General features: G+C 35.4%; 1 protein-coding gene across 2 annotated transcripts in view; it reads right to left on the minus strand.

Moving 5' to 3' along the window:
* Positions 1–1,914: 1,914 nt before the first annotated feature.
* GYPC (glycophorin C (Gerbich blood group)) overlaps positions 1,915–27,694 on the minus strand; it is a 97,916-nt gene continuing 72,136 nt past the window's right edge. The window contains exons 2-3 of one of the 2 annotated variants that reach the window (XM_074301756.1): positions 3,655–3,696; positions 1,915–2,906 (exon numbers count right to left, since the gene is read on the minus strand). In XM_074301756.1, coding sequence (XP_074157857.1) covers positions 2,710–2,906; positions 3,655–3,696 — 239 coding nt within the window. In that variant the 3' untranslated portion in view covers positions 1,915–2,709. The remainder of the gene's footprint in view (positions 2,907–3,654; positions 3,697–27,694) is intronic. The other variant, XM_074301757.1, reaches the window with a different exon arrangement.

Below are 27,694 nucleotides of genomic sequence, written 5' to 3' on the forward strand. Positions count from 1 at the left end.
TGTTAGATACTAGAGTACCCTAGTAATTAGAGACCACTAGGTGGCACAGTGGATAGAATATATAAGTCTGAAGTCAGGAAGATCTGAGTTCAAAATAGCTGTTTGTGTAACCTTGAATAAGCCACTTAACCTCCATTTACCTCAGTTTCCTCAACTGTAAAATGACAATAAAAAGAGCACATAGATATTTAACAGATGAAGTTTTCTTTCTTCCAGTTAAAGCTTCAGAATAGACAACGTCAGAATTGGAATGGACTTTAGAACACAGAATGGAAGCTATCAGATGAACCTTACAACACAGAACACTGAATATCGGAGCTGGAAGGAGCCTAAGTGATCCTTTAATCCAATCCCCATGATTTCACAAATGGAAAAACTGAAGCCAAGACATGGGAAGTGTCAAAGATGAGCAATGAACAACAGAGCCAAATCTAGACACAATGCTACATTCAGGGTTTCATCCATTGCATCGGACTGCCTTGTGGTAACTTTGTTTTCCTTTTAAGATGACCCATAAAATTCATTAGAATCTGGTTTCACTTGGATATATTGAATGACCAATTGGTAGGCTCAGCAAGATAAAAAATCATTGATACATTTATTTCTTAAATTTGTTATGTATCTAAAACTATAATTATAGTTTTTTATTTAAAAAAGTTTTGCTACTTTATTTCTTTCAAATTTTTTTCTTTGTTAAAAGGGAATAACTCACTAGAAAGGGAAAGAGTATATTCAGAAATGAGGATGATTTAAAAACAAAAGACATTGTAATTTAAAAATATATTGTTATAAATATCTGTCAATTGATTTGCATACATTCCTTTTGTTTATGTATAGAAAGACAGAGAGAGAGAGAGAGAGAGAGAGAGAGAGAGAGAGAGAGACAGAGAGAGAGAGAGAGGGAGAGAGAGAGAGAGAGAGAGAGAGAGAGAGAGAGAGAGAGAGAGAGAGAGAGAGAGAGAGAGAGAGAGAGAGAGAGAATTTAAAGAAAAGCAAGTTTGGCCTTGAGTAGTGAATTGTTTGTGACTAGGAGAATTTACAAAGCCTAACCTTTGTGGCATGAGGAGCCTGTGATCACATTTGATCCTGGAAGCCCTGACATTGTACAACATTTGTAACAACTTTTGAGGGCTGTGTGATATATAATATAAAAGTTCAACCTCGAAACAGGAAATCCTGCCTCTGAGATACAGTAACTGTGTCACCATCTGCAAATCACTCAACCTCTAATTGTTCCAGAAAACTCTTTAAGACAATAAGAAAGTGTTGGTTACCTACATTAGTGAAGGGATTTTGTATACCACAAGTTCTTTGCTCTTTGATAAAACCATAGTCCTGGACAAAAGTAAATAAAATAGATCTTTTGTTATCTGTTTGATTTATATGTATGTGCCATGGATATCCTGAAAGAGCAAGTCTAGCAATGGCATTAAAAATGATCTTAGAACCAAAAAGATGACAGAAGCGAAGCTAAATTTAAGCTATGTACTAATACACAATGACCACGAGATCACAAATATGTAGCTGAAAGGGTCCTCAGAGACAATCTGTGGTTCAATCTCCTTATTTTACAGATGAAGAAACTGAGACCTAGGTAGATTAAGTGACATTCAAGAAAGAGGTACAATCCAACAAAGCAATGTCTCGTATGTACAATGTTCCCCAAACTCTCATAACTGGTTGGGTTAAAGGAATTACCTTGATTATGTTGCATGTATTTTGTATCATTATGTAATGCAAATGTCAAAAGAAGAATTGAAAGGTGTCCTTTTGGGAACAAAGGTAATGGTGAAAACAGTAAAAATGACTCAGATTAGAGGACTTTCACTTCATTTGCAATCTCAGAGAGTGGGAAGTGTTAGATTTCAATTCCTGAGAAGGTCACTCCTTTTCTATCCTTGGTGAGTGCAGAACCAGGATTCATATATATTTATTTTAATGGTTTGTGACCCTGTCAAATAATAGTAACTTACTTCTCTCAAGAGACCATTTAAGTCCAGTAATCCTCTTCCCCCCCTTTTTACTGAGGGATCAGTTTTTCTTAAATTTTTATTCCATGTTGTTGGCAGAGTGTAATGGGCTTTGTAAATATCTATAGTGGAAAAAGATCCACCCAATATAGTTAATGTTAAAAATAAGAAACAAACATCACAAGAGAGATGAGAAAAGTCCCTGACAGGGCATTGAGCCATGTTTTTTTTTCATATAATCACAATGTTATCTGGTTCAGAATGTTCTGTTACCATTTAAAATTTATTTCCAATAGCTCTGCTATAAATCAACGGGACATGCGCATCCTCTGCTGTTAAGGTATCCTTTTTTTTTGCCTTGGCACCTGTTGTTTTCCCTAAATGTCAAGGACTGACATTTGATATCATTATGCCCTGTCAGTATATTAATGATTAAATTTCCCATTCCACTCCCTCCCCTACCCCCTACTCCTGCTCTTGACATTGAATTTAACAGTGACCATCTGTATTGCAAATAAAATCAATAACCCCCAATCTGGCATTCAGTTCTCCCTGAAAAAGAAAATGGCCTCGAAATGGGGGTGTTGGTAGCTTCAGCTTCCCCTCAAAATAGCCATAGCTTTGGAGCTCTCTTCTTTCCCAGATGTATTGTTGCTAGGGGTATCCTCTGGGATAGAGAGCACTAAGAAAATGTCTGTGTGGTAACTTTGTTTTTGGTGGGGGGAATCATTCCTTTTTCTCAAATGAAATATTCCTTTTTGCTTTCGTCCCCAGGTTCCTGAAGGGTTGGGTCGTTTTTCAGGGCTTCTTCAGCACTTTCTGCAAACTCTGTTCCCTTGTCTTCATTTGTGTGGTAAGTGCCCTTGTGCCGGAACATATAATGCAGAATTACAAGCAGGAGGCAGATGAGGACAAAGGCCACAGCAGCAATCACAACTGCATGAAACAAAGAACCACAAATGAATGAACTACTGTGTATGATATACTTGGTAAGTCTTAAAGTTCCATTTAAATGTCAGATATTATTTTATTTATTTTAATTTTAAGTTCTATTTTTAAAGATTCTAAATTTAATAAAGACCAAACAAAATGAGATTTCCATATACAGAGTAGAGCTTAAAAAGAGAATCGTACATGAAAATTCAGAGGAAGAAAGAGACAGGGAAACAGAAAGAGATATTTAGAGAGACAGACAGAGAGAGAGATACACACACAGAGACAGAGGCAAAAAGAGAGAAACAGAAAGAGTCAAGAGAGACAGGAAGGGAAGAAGTCAGTCATAGAAAGACAGAAACAGAGAGACAGAATTCCAAGATTTGTGATTTCCAGGACTAGGTGATGATTTTAAAATTCAGCATGAGAAACTCAAGGGGAGAAATCTTTGTTGTCCAGGTAAGGATTGGGATAAACACCAAAGATAGTACTGCTTTCCCAGGTCAGAGAATCTAGGGTATAGGGTAATAGAAGTGACTTTTGTCCTTGGAATTCCAGAGCCCTGGAACTAGTTTCAACCAGTGAATTCACAGAAAGGATAACATGAAAAATTTCAAAAGTGCAATGGATAGATGGTACAGAGGATGCCAAAACCAAAACCAGAATTTTATCTTGTCTGGCAGATGGATGGATTTGGGGAAGGGATGCTGACAGCAAAGTTGAAATTTCTAGTATCAGAGAGCTTGCTCACCTGCAATGATGGTGATGTCATTCCCTGGACTGGTGTTTCCTGCTGTGAAAAGAGAGCACAAGGGCCCAAGATGGATTAGATATACATAGTTGAATGGAAATCATCATTCCACTGGTTCTTTCCAGCTTCCTTTTACCTCCATCAATCTCTCCCTAAAACAAAATATGTGGCTTCTCCTAAGATTATTAAACAATTCTTCCTTAATTGTTCTGTCCTTCCCTTCTATGCCCTTGTCTCCAAAGAGTTCTGTAAAGAGGTGGGGGCAGGAAGAATAACACTAATAATGGATGAAGTATCATCTGTCTTGGAAAGGATATTAGATTGGAAATTATGAGATCTGTTTTCAAGTCTCAGCACTGCCATTGATTAGCAAATTCACCATATTCTGTGTTTCTAATACATTTAATATATACATTTAATAGGAATATACATTTAAATAATATTTCACATACATTATCTCATTTGAGCTTCCCAACAGCCCTCTGAGATAGCTACTTTAGTTATTATTATCTTCCTTTTATAAATGAAGAAACTAAAGTTGAAGAAGTTTAAATGACTTTTTCAAGATCATATAGCCATTGAGTGTCAAAGGTAGGTTTTGAATACATACTTATTGTATCCAGTTCTAGTGGTCTTTCCACTAAACTGTGTTGACTCTCATATTAATGCTGCATCTTAAGCCCTGCCATCCCTAAAATTAACCCTATTTCAGTTAAACAAGCAGATATATACAAGATAAATGGAAATAATAGACAGAATGCATTAGGGTTAAGAGGGTTGGGATGGGATTACATCTGGGATTTAAAATAAACAAGGGAAGTAGTAGAAGGAAAGAAGGGAGAACATTTCAGACATATGGTGAACAGGGCAGAAAGACATATAGAAAATGTTTTGTTTGTGAAATAGCCAGGAAGCCGGTGTCACTGTATGAAAGAGTGCATGGTAGGGATTAAGTGGTAAGACTGGAAAAGTAGGATGGGGATAATTATAAAGAACTCAATGCCAAATTGATCATTTTATATTTGATCCTGGAGGTGATAGGGAGCCACTGGAGTTTACTAAGTGAGAATGTGACATCATCAGTGCTTTAGAAAAAATCATTTTGGTGACTCAGTAGAAGATGGATTGGAGTAGAGAGAGCCTTAAGGCAGCATACTCCCCCCCCTCAGCACTCTATTTTGATAATCTAGGCATGAATGGAAGAGGTTTCTATTAGATTGGTGGCAGTATTAGAGGAAAGAAGGGGGCATATTCAAGAGATGCAAAGGTAAAATTAAGAAGCCTAGCCAACAGATTGGATTTGGAAGAGTGAGGGATGATCCTGAATTCCTGGGCTGATATTTCCTCAGTAACAATGAGAAAGGGTGTTTGGGAACCGGGAACTTTCCCAATACCCCTGAAATCAGGGGTAAAGGGAAGGCATATACATTTATATAGCATTTACTATGTGCCAGGCACTTTGTAAAATGCTTTACAAATATTATATCATTTGATCCTCATAACATCTCTGGGAAATAAGTGTTTTTTTTTTTTTCTTTATTTTGAAATTAAGAAAATGGAAGCAGACCAAGATTAAGGGATTAATTCAAATTTACACTTCTAGTAAATGCTTGAGCCTGCATTTAAACTGAGACCTTCCTGACTCTGCATCTATTTCTATAATCACTGAGACACACCTATTTGCCAAAACTTATCAAAAAGGTTGTTCCTTAGTTTGTTTGGTCTTAAAAGTCTTGCAAGAAAGGAGTGATTTTTTCACAAAATCTACAAAGACTGTTGGAGATCCTTTCTTTTGACAATTCCCCTCTTGCTTCCTTTGAATGAAACAATAACTTGTTTCTCCTCAAGGACTAGTGTTTAAATTTTTTCTTTTCTTCTTGGGGGGAATAGATATTAAAGTCTATCCCAGGACACTCTCCTTGCCTCTTCTACCTTAGAATATTTTGCATTTTATCAGACCTATGGAGTTTACTTAAGTCACTGTGAGCTCTTGGAATTCGCCTTCCTAACAAGAGCCCTGTGGTCCTAAGAACTAATGAAATTGTGTGTGTGTATCCTCAGTTATTAAGCAGACTTACAACCTCTCCTCTGGGAAATTGGAAAGAATAATGATTTATTAGACAGAGGAAGAAGCATCAGTGTTAACATGCAATTCCCATGTTCCCATTACAAGGACTACACATATTAAAACAGAGAAGACTGCTTTATAATAGACATTTCTGTTCAAATAATCACTTTAATTATAGTGATATGAGGTCATTCTCTCCTGGGGTAATTGCCAGATGCTTCTTTTTGTTAAAGAGCAAGTTGCCAGCATTGGGACCCTGGATATTTAGTAGGAGGGAAATATACAAAGAGGCCAGGAACTCAGAACTAGAAGGACTGGACAATTCACTGAGAGTAGCTGGTGGTACTTGCCTATGCTCACTTTAGGGGTGCTGTCTAGGCCAGCAAAAAGACTTATATAAAAAGTCAAGATCAAAGAATGGAATATCCATCTTCTGGAATACCAAGGTCTAACCATCTGAGGCATCTTGAGCTCTGACATTGCTTGATGCTCCAGGGGTAATAGCCATTATCAGATCCATCCCCTAGAGAATCTCTCAGCACTTAGTTCCAATCAGTTTTGGATTGTTTCTGGAATAGAGCTGCCCTGGATAGGATGGTAAGCCAGTCTTCACAACAGTCTTCTCTATATAACTGGCCTCACACCAGATCATGCTTCTTACCATCTATATCCACATAGAGATCAAGTCCTATTCATCATAGGCATCTTGTCATCTGCTACATGGGTGTAGCTTCAAATGCTTTTCTCCTCCTGCCCAGACACAGCTGTGTCTATAGGATATATATAGGAATACTCCAAGATTTCCAAAAATTGATGTTTGATTTCACATTTATAAGTTTGCATTTGAAAATATAAATTTTAATTTTAAAAAGTGAACTTAGTTGACTTTTAATCTCTAGTAATTTTTTATAATAGGTATAATAGTATAATAAATACTTTTGATTGATAGAAATTTGGAAGACAGGCAGAATACAAAGCATCTTTGGAAATTGGAGGCCTTGGTAAGATAGGGAGTATGTCAGAGACAAGGAAAATTAACAAACTCCAAGATGCCTTTGCACCAAAGAGAAATGAAAAGGAAATAGTAAAAAGGCTGAAATATATGAGAACCCCAGTTACACTCAGTTATTTAGTGTTAAGCAGTGGAAAAGACAGCACCCAGACGATACAGGGGATAGCATCACCATGAACATAACAAACCTTCTGATGTCCAGTACTTCTTTCACTTACAAAAATAATAGGGGTATAAATTTAGACCTGGCCCTTGTAGGTCATCCAGTCCAACTATTTTACAGAGGAGGAAACTGAAGCTTTGAGAGTTTGTAACATGCTCTAGGTCACACAGTGATAGAAGTAGGATCCAAATTCAGCACATCCAGATCTTTTCTTGGGTAATATACATCCTCTTTTATTTCTCTGATTCCTTTCCTTCCACTCATTGGATTCTGAGTCTATTCCTTTTAAACCTTCAGGCTATGGCTGCTGATGGTCAGATTGAATTATACTATTCTTCCATTGTATTGTCGCTCCTTCAAAGTCTTGGCAGATACAAGAAGAAATGGTTAGGGACTAAAGAAGTCAGAGAGTCTGAAAGGACATCAGATTTTTGTTAGGTTTAGAAGTGATCTTGATATAATGAAAGAACCTTTTCCTGAAGGTCAAGATACCTGCGTTCTAGTGTAGACCTTGCTACCAACTAGCTAATGTGACTTGGGGGAAGTCATTTGACCTCCCTCTAGTATTCAATTTCCTAATTTATAAAATGAATTAGCTGAATTAGGCAATCTCTAAGGCACCTTTTTGCTTAAACATACTATGATAAAATGAGAAAATTGGGGTTAAGCAATAACACCAAGTTGATTTAATTCTGTAGCAAGCCCAGTATATAATTCTATACAAAGCCCAGTGTAGACTTTTTGCCCAATATAGAATTTGTGTGAAATAGTTGTTGTGAGCAGTTTAGTAACTTGTAGGGTGTTCAGAGGAAGGGATCCAGGATGATGAAGGACCTTGAATTCATGCTGTGTTAGGATCAGTTGAAGGAGCTGAGAATTTTTTGTCTGGAAAACACAGAAGACACGATAGCTGTCTTCAAGTATTTAAAAATCTGTCATGTGAAACTGAGGTTTTGTTTGTTCTTTTTGGCCCCAGGAGTCATACTTAAATGTCACAAAGAGGAAAATTTAAGCTTGATACCAGGAGAGACTTGCTAGCAATAAGATCTTCAGAGAGCTAAATGCTAAGAGATATAAGGTGCTAAGCCTGCAGTTAGTATTAAGTTCAAATCCAGTCTGACACATTATTTCTGTGACCCCCAGGTATATGACAGCGTCTTTGCCTCAGTTTCCTTACCTGTAAAATGGGGATAATAAAAGCACTTATCTCTTAGGTTTTATGAAGATTGAATGAGCTAATATTTGTAAAATTCTTGGCAAAACTTAAAGATACACACACGCACACACATATTATTGTTGTTGTTATTGTTATTATAATCTGTCCAAAAGTGAACTGTATTGCCTCAAAAAAGTAGTGGTTCTACCATTCTATTTTGGATTTCTTCAGGCAGGGCTTGGATGGCCACTTCTAATTCTTGGTACGGTGGGAATTTCTTTTATATATGGCTTGAAGTAGAACTTGGCTACAGCTCTCAATTTTGGTGATTCTGTGAATAAGAATAGATCAGGCACAGGAACCTTGCTTATAGTACTTATCATGTAAATGTTTTCTGAATATGGAGCTGAGAAGGCAGATATGGTCTTCCTTCCTTCTTTTCATTTTGCTAACAGTCATTTTACCACTTGGCTCTTACTCAATAACTAGATCTTTCCAGATCCTTCAGAGGGTACAAATGCCTCTTTCCTACTAGTCTTGGAACCTTGTCTTAGAAGTCTGTTCTCTCTATGGCTGAACTTAAACACATGGAGCCCAGGAATTTGAGCTCAGTCCAGAGATAACTGATTCTTCTTTGAAACTGTGTGGATTTTTTGAGTGCATATTCAAAACAATTTAAACATTTACCAATAGGCAAGAAGACAAATTCTATAGTGGATAAAAATCTGGTCCTGCTGTCATGAAGACCTGGATACAAGTTCTATCTTTGCTATGAGGTTGGGTGACCTTGAACAAAGTTATTTAAACTTTCAGTGCCCTGAGAAACTTTCTAAGAACACAAGTTTAAGAGAAAGTAACAATAGTTATTTGTGGAGAGTTTGTTCACCAGGGAATTTCCTACTTCAATTAAATCATACCTCTAATTTTCTATTCTATTTTTCTATTCTTATTCTTATATAAGTAAATTCTGGTGTTTGAACTTTAATGACCACTCAGATAACAGAAGTAACTAATTTTTCAGCACAATGAAATAATTAATAGGTCAATCATGATGTATTTATTGTTTAACTCTTGTGCTAAATACATGGTAGATCATCCTCAAACAAGAGATTGGTATAGCCAATTAAAGTAATTCAATGAATTTGTGCTATATTTCTGAGTATTAGTTATCTTTTCTTTCTTTTGATGCACATCACACTCCAATGACGTTTTCTTCTTCATGATATGAAGGTAGTTCTGGATTTTCACCGAATTTGCAATCTGGGCATTCACTCTGGCCTCTCTTACCAAGCTGGAAAACTTTTTATACAGGCCCAGCAATGGACTAGTCCATCTAATTTTGGAAAGCTCACTACTAGAAGGATTCTCTTTGGGAACTGATTTTAACCCCACAGCATTCAAAAGACTATTTACAAAGTAAGGACTAGATTTTGATCTGTGTCAGCAGAAATAACCATCATAGGAAATCCTGGATCCTTGAAGAAAGAAATATGTGCTTTTCTTATCTGAAGATGTGAAGATGACTCTTGGGGATCTCCTGGCTTACAGAACAATGTTCTTACCACTAGATCATGTTTTCTCCTAAAATTAAACTATCCTACCTAAAGAACATTAGGTTTTGTAAAATAACATTTTTATTTATATATCCATTCATTTGTTTTCTTTCTTTGCCTTTTCTTTCTTTTATTTATTTTTGAACATTTTGGCAATAGAAGCAACATCTGTTGTATTTAGCCTGTGATGGTCCTTTAAAGGGATGGAAGGTTGCTTGGTTTCATTTTCATTTAAGGTCTAAAAGGCCTAATCCAGCGGAGCCAGTGCTGGAAGTTTCACCAAAATTCCTTGCTGCTCTGTGAAGGAATGATTTCCTGATTTATTCTGGTTGCCATGGTGACTGTGGAGAAGGAAGAGAGTAGTATTTTATCTAGTCACTATCTTTTTTTTAACTATAGAAATTATATCTAAAATATCTAGTTATCAGCAATTTTTTTTAAACTGGAGTTTATGTTCCATAATTTCTAACCCCAAGCCTGAATTATTTAATTGACCTAGGTTTAGGTCTGGCCCAGAGCAATTAACTTTCAGTATCTCCTTTTTATTAACCTTGCTGACAGACTTTGTGAGTCACTGCCTAGTCTTCATATCTACAAATGTTTATTAGATATTTTAAGTGGTTACACAGCTCTCTACTTCACTGATTTCTTCTTTAGAATTTGGATTTTTCCAAATCATACAGTTTCCTAAAAGCCTAAATGCAGCATTAAACTTATATTTGCAAATGTTTATTGAATTAAATTTATTAAACGTGTGTTGAAAATACAGGGTTTTTTCAACACACGTTTAATAAATTTAATTCAATAAACATTTATGAAGTAACTACAATGTCCAAGGCTCTTTGCTATGTTGTAGTTTTACTAATTATTCAAACATTGTATTTATTGAGCACAGCATATTGAAGGAGTTTGATCCATAGATAATCTGGGCATTCTGTTAAGCAACCCACAACTACTCAGCCTCGAATTTGATGCCTTGGGAGATAACAGAAATATAAGACACAAACTTTTCTCTTGCTGAACATAAAAGTTTAACTGGGAAACCAGAACAACTGGTATATAGCTCTGGATTTGGAATAAAAATAACTGAGTTTGAAACCTGTGAACTTGTGAATGCTGGGTAAGTTACTGAACCTTAATGAGACTCAATTTCCTTATCTATAACATAAAGAAGTTGAACTAAATGACCTTCTAATGTTTTGAGTACTAATTTTATGATCTAGCGAATAACACATGCCACAATTAGAGAATAATACAAATAGAATATTGTGTGTGAAGACACAGTGAGGGTGTTAGGAGATCTGAAAGGGGGAAAATTACTGGGAAAGAGAGCATTTGGAGAATGCTTCATTGAGTGGGAGGGATTTGAGCTCAAATCTAACCTAAGCTATATTTTTCTTTTCTTTTAAGAAATCCAGAAATATTTAGTTTGTGAATATTTACTCATTAATTAGCAATACTCTGAGAAAGAGAGAAGGGGAGATAAAAGATGTGTGTGTGTGTGTGTGTGTGTGTGTGTGTGTGTGTGTGTGTGACAAAAGAGATAGACAGAAAGACAGAGACAGAGACAGACAGACAGACAGAGACAGATAGAAAGAGAAAGAGACGGAGACAAACAGAGACAGAGACAGAAGAGAGAGACAGAGACACAAAGAGGAGGGGATCATGATTTTTATTTTACACTGTATATTAGAACTTATGAACGAAAATGATTTAGGATAAGCTTTTCTTCTGTGACATTTATCATTTGGGCTTTTGGACTAATGAGCATTGGTTATATCTAATGAACACAGCTAATACACCATATTGATCTTCAGTTAAATGGGACAAACAATGAGAGCCAGAGGCCCTTCATTTAATGTTATTTTGTTAATATTCCATCTATATTGGAGTATATAATGATACTAATAATATCAGATTTGAATTGTGACCTTGTTATTGATTGGACTGGTAGCATTAATCAATCAATCAAAAGTATTTTATTGAATGAAATCAAGTCACTGCATGCCAGGCCCTTTGCTAACTGCTAGAGATACAACAAAAGGCAAAAAAAAAATCCATATTTTCAAGGAGTTCACAGTCTTATTATTAAACACCTGTCAAACCCTAGGCATACAATATAATGAATAATGAATATAACAATCCCTATTTTTATTGAATTTATATTCCAATGAGGGGAGGAATAATAGAGATCTCTCACTTATCTATCATCTCTCTCTCACTCACTCTCTCTCTCCTTAAATACACTTTCATGTGTATATATATATATATATATATATATATACATGTATATATGGAGAGAGAGAGAGAGAGAGAGAGAGAGAGAGAGAGAGAGAGAGAGAGAAAGTAAATATATGGTATCTCTTTGGGATGTATCATGTTGCATGATGAAAGGGCCTTCCTTCTATTCTTAATATTTCTTATTGGTATCTAGGACTAATTTGATTGATTGTTAAACCAGAACTCTGTGAATATACTAGGAAAATAACCTTCTACTTATCAGGCTTTTTTTGTCAGCCTTGCACCATTAAGGACCACTCTATGAGCTCATGATCAACAGGAAACATCCAAGGATATCTATGTTTGCTCTGAAATGGGGAGAGGGAGAGAGGAAGGCCCTCATACTAATAGGAGCACAATTCATTGAGAGATTAAATATGCTTCAGAAGGATTTTGGGAGCCAAACAGTACCTACTTGTTGAAGATAAGGACTCTTTTAAGAGAACTCTCATTCTTATCTCCTCAAAGAAGCTGGAATTTTAAAAATACAATCTTATCTGACTCTTTACCAAACTTTTCTCCTATTCCTAACATTTAATGACTTTTCCAAATGCTGTAATGATTACTGAAAAAAAATTCCAACATCCTGTTCCACTGCTTTTCATTCTTCACTCCATTCATTCTGAAATGTATTTGAGCTCAGCTTTGTCTATAGAGTAGTTATCTCTCAATTAAGTTCCTTTTTCATGGACAATCCCTGGGACTTGAACATTCTGGAAAGATTTTGAAGGTAAGAAAGAATGTGATTAAAAACTCTCCAAAACTGGATAAGGGGATTGGGACTTGCTAAAATTTGAAAGAGGGACAAGTAACTTATTTCTATCCCCCGCCCCAATTTAACAAACTTTTATTAAGCAACACCCACTTATGATCAAGGTACTAAAAATTCTAAAAATCCCCTTTGGTTGGATTGTGGATATTCTTCAAGAGAGAATTAATTTGAAGGGTAAGAGAATCTGAAAGGAGTTAGGAATTGGAAACTTTTAGAAAGTTTAAGAGACTCCCTCAAAGTCACACATGTTACGAACGACAGAAGTTAGATTTGAATTGAGATCCTTTAACTTTAAAGTCACTGTCTACTACTCCATAGTTAATTCTTGAACAAGTGTGGGGTAGGTCAGAACAACCCTTAACAAACCAGAGGCTCCTTTCTCCCTTGGTATCACTTCGGTTATCAAACTATCTAAAATTCTTCCGGGTGGCTGGGTACCACTTGGGTAAAATGATATTCCTTCCAAAGGCATGGAGGGCCATCAGGCCTTACTATCTGCTCTGTCAGTGAATCCTAAAATAATCCAGAAAATTTGGCTTTTAGTCTGAATTATTTGTAAATAATTTACATTAATATCTCAGGGAAATCACTTCAACTCTCTCTGTCTTCCTTAGCTTTCTTCCTTCCTTCTTTCCTTCCATCCTTCTTTCCCTCCTTCTATTTTCCTTCCTTCCTTGCTCTCTTCCCTTTCTTTCTCCCTTCTTCCTTCCTTTCTTCTCTTCTTTTTTTCTTTTTTAGGACATTCTATCTCACCTAAGTTGGAAATACAGTAACTACATACAAAACTAATTTTCCTGTTGATTATCATGGATGTTTTGATTTGCTCTATTTTTCACTTGGACAGATTTATCCCTGTTTAGGCAGCTTATTCTTATTAATTCTCTATATTGGTACCAGGTTTAGTGTAGACACAAGATTGACTTTAGCTCTGTTGTTGTTCAGAACCCCTAATCTTAAGTGATCTACCAACCTCAGTTTGCTCAGTAGCATCATATCTGTCATCATACCAAATGGACCTTAGTTTCCTAAAAATGAAAGACTTTGTCTAAAGGGGCTTTAAAGTTACTCACAGTTTCAACATTCAAATCCTGTGTTTGATACCTTTCAGCACTCTAAACAGAGGAACAAGACATTATCCTACTGCCTTTTTTGAAGCATTTGTGTGACAGGTCCTGAGCCTCAAATGCCATTCTCCATCCAGGATATTGTTTTGTCTGCAAAAATGCATCACTAGGGACAGATAGGGCTCAACTGCATTAAAAATACGGTAGTTTTGCCTTCAATCTTGCCAAAGATAATTTTCAGAAAAAAAGGCAATTTCGTATCACAGAAGAAATTGTTATAGACTAAAATATATGTATGACTTCCAAAAAGATAAAACTCCTGGATGGATTGTTAATATCAGCAATCAGTTAATAGAGAGTTTGTGTGGCATAGAGCATATAGAGCTGTCCTCCGAGTCAGAAGTACTTGGGTTAAATTTTTACCTTTTGAAATACACTAGTTGTGTGACCTTGGGTTATTTAACCTTTCAGTTGTTTCTCCATCCCTCCCTGTATCATCCCCCTTTCTCAAATACCTCCTCATCATTAATTCTCTAAGCTTATAAGTTGCAGAGCAGTTGGGGGTCTGCATTGGTAGAAAGATTGTTCTCACAGAGAGTTCTGGATGATGCTTTTGTACACATTTATTGGGAAGCAACTATCTCTGTATTTAGTTAGTACAGGAGCCTGAAAGAATTATTAGACACAGTTCCTGACAATTGGATATTAATAGTATTGCTGGGAAATCAAGACTAACCCAAAGATAAAGATAAATAACAATGCAAGACTGAAGATGCTAAGCAGACTGATATTCTCATGGCCTCCATTGCACTATCAAACATGGGAGAGTAAGTACTATAAGAGTTTAGAAAACAGAGAGAGAGAGAGAGAGAGAGAAAGAGAGAGAGAGAGAGAGAGAGAGAGAGAGAGAGAGAGAGAGAGAGAGAGAGAGAGAGAGAAATAGAGAGAGAGACACAGAGAAAAACAAAGAAACAGAGAGATAAAGAGATAGAGACAGAGAGAGACAGAGACAGAGACATACAGAGAGAGAGAGAGACTGAGAGAGAGAAAAAAAGAGAAACAGAAAGAGAAAGAGAGAGACAGAGACAGATAGAGACAAAGAGAGACTGAGACTCAGAAAAACTGAGGTGACAGCTGTGGGCCAGAGAGGCTTCATGGAAAAAGTGGAACTTCAGGGTGACAAATAAATCTTTGAATTCATTAGAAAGCCTGGAAGAATAAAAAGCATTAGAATTTGAGCATTGAACTTGGAATTATGGGAATTGAGTTAAATTTTTATTCTACTACTTGTGACCTGTGCAACCTTAGCTAAATCATTTAACTTCTTTTGACCTCAATTGCCTTATTTGCAAAATGAGGAAGTTGAACATCTTAGATAATAGACTCTGAGTTCCCTTCCAATAAGAGTTCTATGATTCTATGATTTAATCTGAAGTTGTTTTTTTTTTTCTTTCTCTCTGTACTTGAGTCCAGGACTTAAAGTTCTTCCATGAGCAATTGAGACCAGTTAGCAAATGGATTCTATTAACTGAACTGTTTTAGAGTTAAAACAAGGTCAATGTCACTTTCTTTCCTTTTTTTTTTTTTCTTTTTCTTTTGCACGTTCCTTTAGACGTTCGCTGAATTAATGAAGCACACATGCTTTGGGAAGTTGAGAAGTTATGAGAGTTAGTATCATATAATGTAATTTATTCATCCATCAACCCATCTACCCATCTACCCATCTACCCATCTACTCATTCACTCATCCATCCATCCATTCAATAAGTATTTGATGGGAACTTAACTATATAGCCCTGAATTAAGTTCTGTCTGGGATAAAAGGAAGAGGATAGAAGCATTTTACTCTGTTAAGGAGACAAGATGTATACCTTAGACTTAATCAAATAGGCAAAGAAGTATTTATTAAATGTATACTATTGTGTAACAAACACTGTATTAGGTTCTGGGTTTTACAATGATAAACATGAAACTATCCTTGCCTTCAAAGTCTTTACATTGTATGAGGTGAGATATTCAGCTATATACAGAGAACATGTATACAAAACATAAATGACTTAGCTACATGGTAATTTGGGAGAGGAATGTACTAGCAGCTGAGGGCAAGGGGAATTGAAATAAAAGGAAAAGTTTCACACAGAAGAAAGTTCTTAAGCTGAATTTTTGAAAGAAACCAGAGATTTCAAGAGATAGAGGTAAAAAGAGGGAGCATCCCAGGCCTGAGGCACAGCCTGCACAAAGACATGGAGATAGGAGATGGTATACTGTATTAAAGAAACAAGATAAATAAACGTGATGAGGCAGTAGGGGTGGAGTTTCAAACAAAAGGCACAAACTGGAAGTTTCATAGGAGAGAGGAAAGAGAAATCTTGATTGGGTTTCTCTCTAGTTACTATCTAAAGAGCCATTTCCAATTCAAAGGGAACTGTTTTAGGTAGAGGGAAGTCCACTGGTTCTGCAGTATCTGTCCTGTCTTGATTTCTTTTCATTTATGTTTTGTCTCCTATCAACACTTTCCATTTGAAAAAAAAAAATCATTATTCCATTAACCTATACTTGCTGATTAAATACTTTGAAGTGTGACTGGAACAGGATAAGAAGAACCTAACTGTCAATTCAAAAACTTATTTCTCATGAAAACATCAGAAAGTCAGAAACTAGTTTGTAGATATTTGTTTTGGTGAATTTCATAGTTTCTCCAAATTACTTTTCTGATTATTTATGGTAGCATGGTTATTTTTGAGATGATACTTGCTATTTAATATCTAATCTGTTGCCAATCAATTTCATCTTTGCAATATCGCTTGGATTTGCCTTATTCTCTCTTCCCACACTGTTACCACTTTGGTGTAGGCCTTCATCACCTCACACCTGAAATGCTGCAATAGCCTAATGGAAGGTCTGTTCACCTCAGGTTTCCTAAAAGCAACTTAGTGTTGAATTGAAACTTTTATCAGTTTCTATTTTATGGGTAAATTCATTCCATTCACATTCTGATTTACACTCCTTCCTATTTTTATTCACTGTCCTTCTCACCATATTACTGTCATTTTTCACATCTCTGCTTAATCTAAGAGCATTGAAACTTGACTATGACATTCCTGTACATTTTCCCTTAGAATTTTTTTCAGGCAGTAATCAGTGGATATTTTTTTATTTCTGCTTTTTTGTTCTGTAACTTCAGGGTAATTTTTCTTGATAATTTCTTGTAATAATGTTTCAAAATTCCTTATCACAAGTTTTATATAGTCTGCTTTCTATTTTTTCATTTTCATTTATTTAGTATTTTATCTTTCTGCAGTTTTTTTTTTAAACTTTGGGTTCCAGATTTTTTCTTTCCCAACTCCAAGCAATCTTTCATTTAGATACTATAGTGATTTTCCTGATGCACAGGTCTGACTATGTCATTCCCTTATTCAATAAATTCCAATGGTTCCCTATCACCTCGAATATCAAATATAAAATGCTGTTATTAAGGGCTCAAAGCCCTTCATAATCCAGCTCCCCTTGTATCTTTCTAGTCTTTTTATACTTTGCTCCTTGATATGTACTAGTTGATCTAGAGACACTGGATCCAGAGATACTTGTTCCACAAATAGAACACTCTATCTGTCATCTCCAGGCATTTCCTCTGACTGTCCTCCAAGCCTGGAATGCTCTTCATCCTTATCTCTACATACTTACTTCCATAGTTTCCTTATAGTTACCATTAAAATCCTGCCTTCTACAGGAAGTCTATTCCAACTCCTCTTAATTGCAGTGCTTTTCTATGTTAATTATTTCCTATTTATCTTATATATAACTTGCTTTGTATATGCTTGTTTACACACTGTTTGTCTCCCATTACATAGTAAATTCCTTTAACCCTAACTAAAATACCATTTTTATAGGTAGCCTTTTCTTGTTGTTTAGTTCTGTCTGACTCTTCCTGAACCCATGAACCATAATAAGCCAGGCTCTTTCATCCTCCACCATCTCTCAAAGTTCATTCATGTCTATATTCATTGTTTCCATGATACTTTCTATCCATGTCATACTCAGCCGTACCCCTTTCCTTTTGCCTTCAGTCTTTTCCATTATCAGAGTATTTTCATATCCAGTGAGCCCCATCCAGTATTTGATCTTCCAGTGAATAGTTTTGAATTAATTTCTTTAAATATTTATTGTTTTGACCTCCTTGCTATCTAAGGACTCTCAAACTTCTTTCTAATTTCATAATTTGGAAGCATTGATTCTGTAATCAAGCTTTTTAAAAAATTATCCAACTATGATAGTCATACTTTGCTACTGGAAAAAAACATAGTTTTGACTATATGAACCTTTGTTGGAAAGGATATGTCTGCTTTTTAGTGCTGTTCAGATTTGCCATGGTTTTCCTTCCAAGGAGGAAGCATCTTTTAATTTCATGGCTGCCTTTGCTGTCTGTAGTGATCTTTGAGTCCAAGAATATGAAATCTGAAACTGTTTCCATTTCCTCTTCCTCTGTTTTCCAGGAAGTGATAGGACCAGTTGCCAAGCTTTTAAGAGTGCTTTTTTTAAATTTAAGCTTCAAATCAGTTTTTATATTCTCCTCTTTCACCCTCATATTAATTAATTCCCTTTCACTTTCTGCTATCAAAGTAGTATCATCTGCACATCTGAGATTGTGAACATTTTCCCCAGAAAACTTAATTCTAGCTTTTGATTCATCTAGCTTGACATTTTTCATGATATTCTCCACATGATATACTCTTCCTCACCTCTCAAATCTAGTGTGTTCCTTCTTTTAATTATTTCTACTCTCCCTACCCCTCACTATTTTGCTTGAGGATATTTGTTTACTTGTTTGTAGTCTTCCCCATTAGATTATGATCTCCTTGGAGGCAGAAACTGTCTTTTATCACTTTTTGCATACTTGGTATTTATCATGGTGCCTGGCACATATAAGATGCTTTATAAATGTTTATAGACTGACTGACTAGTGCCCAAGGGCCCATAAACTGCTAGTTGATTAGCTGTTAAATACTAGAACCATCCTTCTCTAACTCCCCCATTTTAAATGACTCCCATTCCCTATTAAATACTGCATTAGATAAAGATTTCCTGGCTCATTTTCTTTTTTTTTTTTTTTTTATTAAATTTATTGACATACCTTTTAAACACTTCCCAACAGACTTAAAAATGTTCCTACAATGTACATTCTTTGAAACATATTCAATCTATTGTAAACAGGAAGAAGAGATATGTCTTTTAACAATATAATATTAGTGCCAAGTATTTTAGCAGAATTTATTGGCTTGCTAGGTTGATATTACACTGTTGTAACCATTAAATATTCTGTTCTTTTAGTTATTTTTATTTCATATCACTTCATATCAACTTTTTCATATTTCTCTGAATTCTTCATATTTTTCATTTCTTATAGCCTAGTAATATTCCATTACATTCACATACCACAGTCCACTCCCATCCCCCAGCTATTCTTGGTTGTTGGGCATGCATTTTGTTTCCAGTGTTTTGCTATTACCAAAAAATGGTATGATTATTTTCATATATAATCTAAGTAGTGGAATCTCTGAATCAAAAGATATGAATGATTTAACTGTGATGCAAAATTTCTAGAAGTCAGAAGACCTACATTTGGATTCTACACCCTCCTTTTACCAGTAAATTATTTTGAACAAACCATTTCACCTCTAAAAACTCAGTTTCCTGACAAATAGAAGTGACAATTTTTAAATAAGCTGTACAACAGGGTTGTTGTCAAGAAATGACATTGTAAAGTTTGTGTCCACACAAACACATACATATAAATGTATTATTTTGGCTATGTTGTTTGTTCTTATTTTATTTTAGCATTGTATATTTTATTTTCCAATCCAATCTAATCCAATCTGATAAGCATTTATTATGTGACTACTCTATGAAAAACACTATGCTCACTGGTAGGGACACAAAGGCAAAATAAAACTATTCCCTGGCCATAAGGAGTTTACATTCCTCAAATGGACTAGATATTCTTTGAAGAAAAGTTTTGTACTTCATAAGAATTTTTTATAGAGCTTAGCACAGAGTAGGTACAGGGGGACTCCAAGAATATTTGTTGATTGAAAAAAAAAATGGATCTATTGACTGCCTGTTTTGTATGTAGTTCTGTATTACATAATGTAAGGAATGGAAGTTGAAGTAAAGGTACAATCCTAGAATATGCTCTATGAGATAGGATATCAGTATAAATGATTAAGAACCTCATAATCAATGAAATGAAACTCACAAAAGACTTTGTCTATACCTTGATCCTTAATTGCTCTTATTTTTCTCAGGAAACAGGTGATGTAGATGGAAGATGAGTATAGTTCAAAAAATACAGCTCATGTTATTTGACCTCTTCGCTTTCCCTACCCTATCTATCATCTTCTTCCTCTCCAAAAAACACTATACAAAGTATATTGAAGCTCTAGAACAGTGATGAAATTGGTCATTGTTTGGAACGCATCAATCTGACATGCCGAACACAAAAACACTACCACCCTCGAACAATAACTCATCAGGCTTCATATTCATCAGTCCTGCTCTATGAAAATTAAGCAACGGTTTCTCAGCTGTCAATCTGGACAGTAGACAGAATAATTTGGCTTCCATTTATATGCTAAATTATTTCAGTGAAACTAATGGGAGGAAAAACAACCACTGCTGATTCATTTAGGTGAATAACTGAAGTCTGTTTAAAATGCAGCGGCAAAAGGTTTATAATTGCTTGGGCTATTTCCAAACGAAGATACCTAATGCTTCACATGTAAATAGTTCATCACAAAAATGACACAGGAAGGAAATAACTATTTGTAACTTTTAGGAGTAAAACAGGCATTTAGAAACAGTGAAGTGATACTTAGCATGATTTGTATCCTGTTTCATCTTTCCTATTTTGAGTTCTGCTTACATCTTTCTAATTTTTTTTTACATCACATTTAGACATAGAATGTATGCTCCTTGAAGACAGCAGACATTATATTTTTTGTGTTGCAAACTCAAGTTCCCAGCTTCATTCCTAACATAAAATAGACATTTAATAAATCATTGTTGAATCATTGATCAGATGTCAGAGATAGAGCAGAAAATTTCACCATTTTTCTTAGACTAGTGAAGCCCCTAAAAAAATACACATTAGGTATAAACTCTTTGCAAAAGCTCAGCCTCACTAAGGAAGAATGGCAGTGGATGTTTCCTGTTTTTAAACAACAAATTAGAAAGATAATCTCAATTCCAGAGTCAAGAACCCTGAGTTTGTGATAAATGGACTGATAGGAGGCAGGAAGGGAGTGGTATGGGAAATCAGAGTCTTTTAGAACTAGAAAGAACCTTTGACATCATCTAGTCTAAACAACTCATGTTACAGATCAGAACTCTTGTCTGGGGCCACACAAGAAGTCAGTGGAAAGACAGGAACAAAAATCTGAGTCTATAGAATCTTTTACTATACCAATGCCTAACACTTCATTAATTTAAAATATTCCATCTTGTTTGATTTCTGGGCTATATAAACAGGCCTTAGTTGAAGAAAAACTAGTCAAATTCAACGTTTTTTATAGATTTATAGTTTTTATATGGTTTTATAGAGCAATTATTTCCTCTGTGAAATGACTCTTTGCACAGGGAAGAGGGTCTATTGAGGACTGCATAGAAGGTAATGAAGCCTTTTGATCAAGATAAAGTTTACTCTGGAAAGTTGACTGTACAAAGGTGAATTGGGGCAGGGCCCTTACACTGGTGTTTTTCTGGTACTGGGAAGGAATCTAGTGAAAAAGCACTGAAATCAAGAGGGGATAGGGTCTGATGTCAAATGATGCATTGGTAGAGATGGACTGAGGATAAATCCATGTTAGTTAGTACTCAACGTAATGAAAAAGGAAACTGTTATTTAAAGTGCTAGGCAGAAGCAAATACAGAAAAGCTTAAAACAAATGATAAGAATCCAGTGAGCACAATTAGCACAATTAAACAATTAGGACAAGTTAATTGTCCTTATCTGCTCTTGACAAAGAGCCAAAGGATCAGTTATATTTTATTCTTTAGTCCATACTAAAGCATAATTATTTGAAGCAGGAGGGAACTAAGTAAAAAGAAGGAATGCTAGGGTACACCATTCAAGGGAGTGTAATGTATTATTTCAAGGCTTTTCTTGCAAGGCAGTTTCACTTATAAGATGATGTCATCATTTGGACTCTGGGTACTGTTATACTTAAGTTCTCCTGTGACTTTTTGTCTTGATGTTACTCTAGTTATCCCTGTATCTTCTGGCTTCGTCTCCTCCTCACTTTCTCTTTCTCTCTTTCAAAATAACAAATGAACTCTCAATACATTCCAAAACAAAGACAAAAAAAATCATCATTTAAACATTTAAAACATTTAAATGGACATATTCATTGAACATATTCAATGAACAGTTCAGAAATCTTAAATCACTGAAGTACAGCACTAAATATTAAATCCCACTAGAAAAGTGGTATTTTACATTTGGGAGATACATGGGCATACACATACATTTTATAATTGATATTTGTGTGTCTAAACATATACATACATATGTGTGGTTTATAGACATATAAACAACATCTATCTAGGTTGTGTGGAGCAGTATCTGGCCTGGAGTTAGGAACACTCATCTCTTCCTGAATTCAAATCTGGCCTCAGATATGTATTAGCTGTATGAGCCTGGAGAAGTCACTCAATCCTGTTTTCCTTGGTTACCTTATTTATTAAATGAACTACAAAAGGAAATGAAAAACTACTGTAGTATCTTTGTCAAGAAAATCCTAAAAGGAATCACAGAGAGTCAAGCGTGACTGAAAATGATTGAACAACATCTCTCTATCTGTATGTATATATGAAGGTATGTAGAATGAATAGGAATAGAAATTATATATTTGACTTCACTGGAATAAAGAAATCCCCAGTGATGCAATTTCCTGTACCAATCAATCCAATGCAGGTTGACTTCTTTTCTGCAATTTATCATCTTAGTTGACTAGAATACTCAAATATGAAATGACTTTCCAGGTCCTTAAAGCTAGAATGTGTCAAAGGTATAACTTAAATGCAGGTTTTCTTGGTTTTGAAGCTTGTTCATTTTCTGCTATGTCACAAACTGCCTCATTCATCTCTGAGACTATTTGTTTATCTATCTATCTATCTATCTATCTATCTATTTATCTACATGAATGTATTTTACTTACCTAAATTAAGATTAGTCACATTATTAGTGCATTTTAATATTTTAATAATAATAATCAGATTATAATGAGGCACTGTTTAACTTACTGTCCCTTCTTTGTCTCTCCTGTAGATTATTCTCCTTATATCAGAAGTCTATGACATTCCACTAATACTTTTTCCTTTTGAATGTGATATGTCTGAAAATAAATTTCCATCCCAATTTTCAAAACATGAGTTAATTTATGCTTGCTTCACCTATTGAATAAGTCATAGAAAATAATCAGTTTTAAATAGAGTTCCTGTCTTGAGGTCAGTTTTGGAAAAAAGAAGCCTAAGAATTTGTACTACTCTAGCCCCCTTATTTTACAAAAGGGGAGAAGTTACATGATTTATCCAAGATCACATCTGTGGGATTTAAACCCAGGCACTCTTGACTCCCAAACCAGTGCTCTTATAAGAATATTCTGATTCTTATAAGATTAAAGGAATCTCAAAAAGAGAAGGAAGGGACATAAAGGGGAGGTGAGGGATCATCAAAACATTTTAGTAACTAGTCCTCTCAAAGTTATCTGAAGGGTTTGGGAGGGTATAATTTATCCATAAACTAAGATAACAATATTCAGATGCTGCTACAAATCTAGCTTATAGTGGAGGAAATCGTTAGATAAGAAGCATTCTGTTGAAGTGAGTTTCTCTCTTTTCTTTCTTTTCTTTCTTAAAAAAAAGATTATGTCCTAAGGATGACCCTGTACATCTGGCTAGTTTTAATACATTATTGAAGGAGAAATGCCATCTCCCCCACATCCCTATGAAAGAGAACTATGGAGATGGTTGGAGCTTGTGAAAGGGTCCTTCCCCAGTTCATGGCAGTCCAGTTTGAGTGCCCCCTTTGTTCCCAGCTCCCACTCCTTGGTCTATTTGGACAGGCTGCCCCCAGGTCTGGGGGCTGGTCATTTTTTCCCTTCTTACCATCATCTTTACTCCAGAGCAACAAAATTAGTTTTCTCTTTCCAACCTTACTTATAATTTGCTGGTTTAATTTGATCTTTAAGATCTCTTCCTGTTCTAGAATTGTTGCTTTTTATTATTTTTGTTTTTCACAGAACAGAACTATTATGAATCCACCCAGTCAAAAAGTAATAGAGACAGCCCTGAGCCTGGATTTCAGCCTGTTTTTTTTTTCTCTCTGTTCTTTTATTCCTTCCACTTGCCCTTTACCTCCCCTTTACTCCCCCCTCATTCATTTAGAAAATAGTATATGAGCTTTAGGCTATGTTCAACCATTCATCCTTTGGTACTTTGAGTTCAGACAAAAACTTAATGTGCTGGGGACAGAAAGTCCTAAGGAGAGAAGGGATATAAAGAGTTCTTCAGGCCCGGTCCTTCTTTCTCTGGGATAGATGACCTCTAAAAACCTTCTTGTCTAGCTATTTAGTCACTTTTTAGACACATGAGTATCATTTTGGTTACTTAACTCCAACTTAATACCTGAATAGCAACCTGAATAGCCTCTGTATTTTAATCCTGGGCTATCCTGCATGATTATCTGGATCTCAGTTTCCTCATCTGAAAAACAATATATTTACCTTCAAAAATTTCTTATTCCTATTAAATCTACAATGCAACCTCCCCTTTCTTCTCTGCCTGTCTATAGCCAATCAGCATCTTACTTCTATTACTTCTATGAAACTTGTTTTAAACCATCCTAACAAACATTTGTCTCTTCCTTTGAATTTCCCTAGCATTTATTTTGCTTCTTTTTGACAGTGTGGTGTGATAGTATATAGAGTATTAAACTTTGTGTAAATATATATATATATATATATATGTGTGTGTGTGTGTGTGTGTGTGTGTGTGTGTGTGTGTGTGTGTGGAGTGGGGATATATATGTATATGTATATACATATATATATATATATATATATATATATATATATATATACACACACATATATATTTATATTTATATTATCTCTATATCTGTCTGTCTGGCTATCTAACTCTAGTCTTCCTAAAAGACTAGAATTAAGATTCAGATGAACTAAATATCTATGTAACCACAGGTAAGTCATGCAATCACTCTGTGCCCATTTCTTTATCTGTAATTGGACATGTCATTTGTACTTACTTGGGTTACTATTAGAATAAAATAGGATGATAAAGGTTAAACACTTTGCCTACCTTAAAGTACTATGTAAATGCTAGCTATTATTATCATCATCATCTTCTATATGTAAATCAATTTTTAATTAAAACATTTTTTTCAATATACATGGATAATTCTTCTACATTAACTATTGTAAAACCTTGTGTTCCAGTTTCCCTCCTTCTTCCTCCATTCCCTCCCCTAGATGGCAAGTAGTACAATATATGTTCAACATAGTAGAAATATATGTCAAATCCAATATACACATACATATTTATACAATTATCTTTCTGCACAAGTAAAATCAAATCAAACTGGAAAAAATGAGAAAATAAAATAAAATGCAAGCAAAATTAAAAAAAAAAAAGAGTGAAAAGGTATGTTGTGATCCACACTCAGTTCCCACAGTCCTCTCTCTGGATGTAGATGGCTCTCTTCATCATAAGATCATGGGTACTGGTCTGAATAACCTCATTGTTGAAGAGAGCCATATCCATCAGTATTAATCCTTATATAATCTTTTGGTTGCCATGTGCAATGATCTCCTGGCTCTGCTCATTTCACTTAGCATTTGTTCATGTAAGTCTCTCCAGTCCTCTCTGAAATCATCCTGTTGGTCATTTCTTACAGAACAATAATATTCCATAACGTTTATATACCATAATTTATTCAGCCATTCTCCAACTGATGGGCATCCGTCCACTCAGTTTCCAGTTTCTTGCCACTCCAAAAAGGGCTGCCACAAACATATTTGCACATGTAGGTCCCTTTCCCTGCTTTAAGATCTCTTTGGTATATAATCCCAGTAGAAACACTTCTGGATCAAAGAGTATGTATAGTTTGATAACTTTTTGAGCATAGATCCATATTGCTCTCCAGAGCAATCCTCCTGGGCAGGCATAAAGAATTTGGGAAGAAGAGTATAGGGAAATATGACTGGAAGAATATTGTGCAACCAGGCTCCATGTTTTCTGCACTCAATATATTTGCCCCCAACTCCAACTATTTGAGCAGCCTGTTGTTATCTAAGCTTAGAATGTCCTCTCCAATGGAAATATCCTCTTCCTCCAAGGCTCAACTCATACGTCTACTTTACCACTGAAGCTTTCATGATTCCTCTAGGTTAGCTTGTTCTCGAGTTTCCTAGGTAATTTTGGTGGATTTATCATATTCCTCCCTGTATCATATATTGTGTATATATATATATATGTGTGTGTGTGTGTATATATATATATATATATATATATATATACACACACACACACACACACACACACACATACACACACACACACACACACATATATATATATATATATATATATATATATATATATATATATATATATATGTATTCATGTTCATGTTGTAGTCATATTCCTCCAACAGAAGCTCCATATGTGTCATGGCTTTTTTTTTTTTTTTTTTTTTTATTCACAGTGCTTAGAACAGTGCTAAACAGATGTTTAAAAAGCTTTCTGTTTGAGGTTTTCTCCAATTTGGTCTATATGTAGTTTGTTTGTACATAGTTATTTGCATATTATCCCTAATTAGACTGTGAACTTCTTGAAAGAGGAACAGGTTTTTTTGTCTTTTTTGTCAGTTTTCTTAGTCCTTAGCTCAGTACTGGGCATGTAGTAAGAGCTTAATAAATGCTTGCTGACTTAATTTACAAAAAACTTAAGTAGTTAGCCAAAGGCAGATTTTGCTGCCTGTATTTCCCCACTCCACACACACTTTCTTCCTTCCCCAACCCTCAAAGCTTAAGACTCAGTCAGACATTCAGGAAAACAAAAGAAGGATGAAGCAGGTTAATATAATACAGTTGATAAATGCAATTATCAGCATTATGTAAGTCCCCCTCCTCCCTCCATACCATCAAAACAATAGCAATCAGTTCCTTTATGAATTCTATACCTGAAATTACTGGAGATTCATAGATTTAAAGTTGGAAAGGGTCTGAGAGGTCACCTAGAACAGCCCCCTCACTTCACAAATAAAAAAATGAGGTCTGAGGGGCCATGGTATCACAGGCAGTAAATGACAGTTCCAATCTCTGATGACTACACTCATTTCAAGTATATAAAAATCTTAATATATGTGGGAGGAGAATCCTTTACATTGTTATTTACCTTCCTGTTGCCTGATGAAGGTGGCCCTGGATGTTGGTGTTGGCAACAAATTAAATAAGCACTTAAATCATCTCCTCTGTTAAAGAATCTGCTGAATTGGAAAATCTCAAAGGATCTTTCTAGTTCTTAACTTTGATGAATAGGCCTAAGGCCATTTTGAGAAATGGATTAAGATTTTGAAATATAGCACCCAGAATTTAGACATGACTGCCATGGCTGAGCTGCCTGACTTGATATTTTTTTCATCATTTTAGGTTTCACTTTTCTTAACTGCAAAAGGAAGGTATTGGATTAGACAGGGGAGAGATTTTAGAATTCAGAGTCCTATCTCCTCCCTTTCTGCCCATTTTACAGACTGAGATTCTAAGGATTTTAGTGACTTTTATAGAAGAAAGTAGCCATTAGAACTGGGATTCAAATATATTATCTGACTCCAAAGTCAGCCTACAGAGAAAGAGACAGAGACAGAGACAGAGACAGAGACGGAGGGGGGTCTGTATTC

Source organism: Sminthopsis crassicaudata, chromosome 3, assembly GCF_048593235.1.
Source record: "Sminthopsis crassicaudata isolate SCR6 chromosome 3, ASM4859323v1, whole genome shotgun sequence".
NCBI lineage: Eukaryota > Metazoa > Chordata > Mammalia > Dasyuromorphia > Dasyuridae > Sminthopsis > Sminthopsis crassicaudata.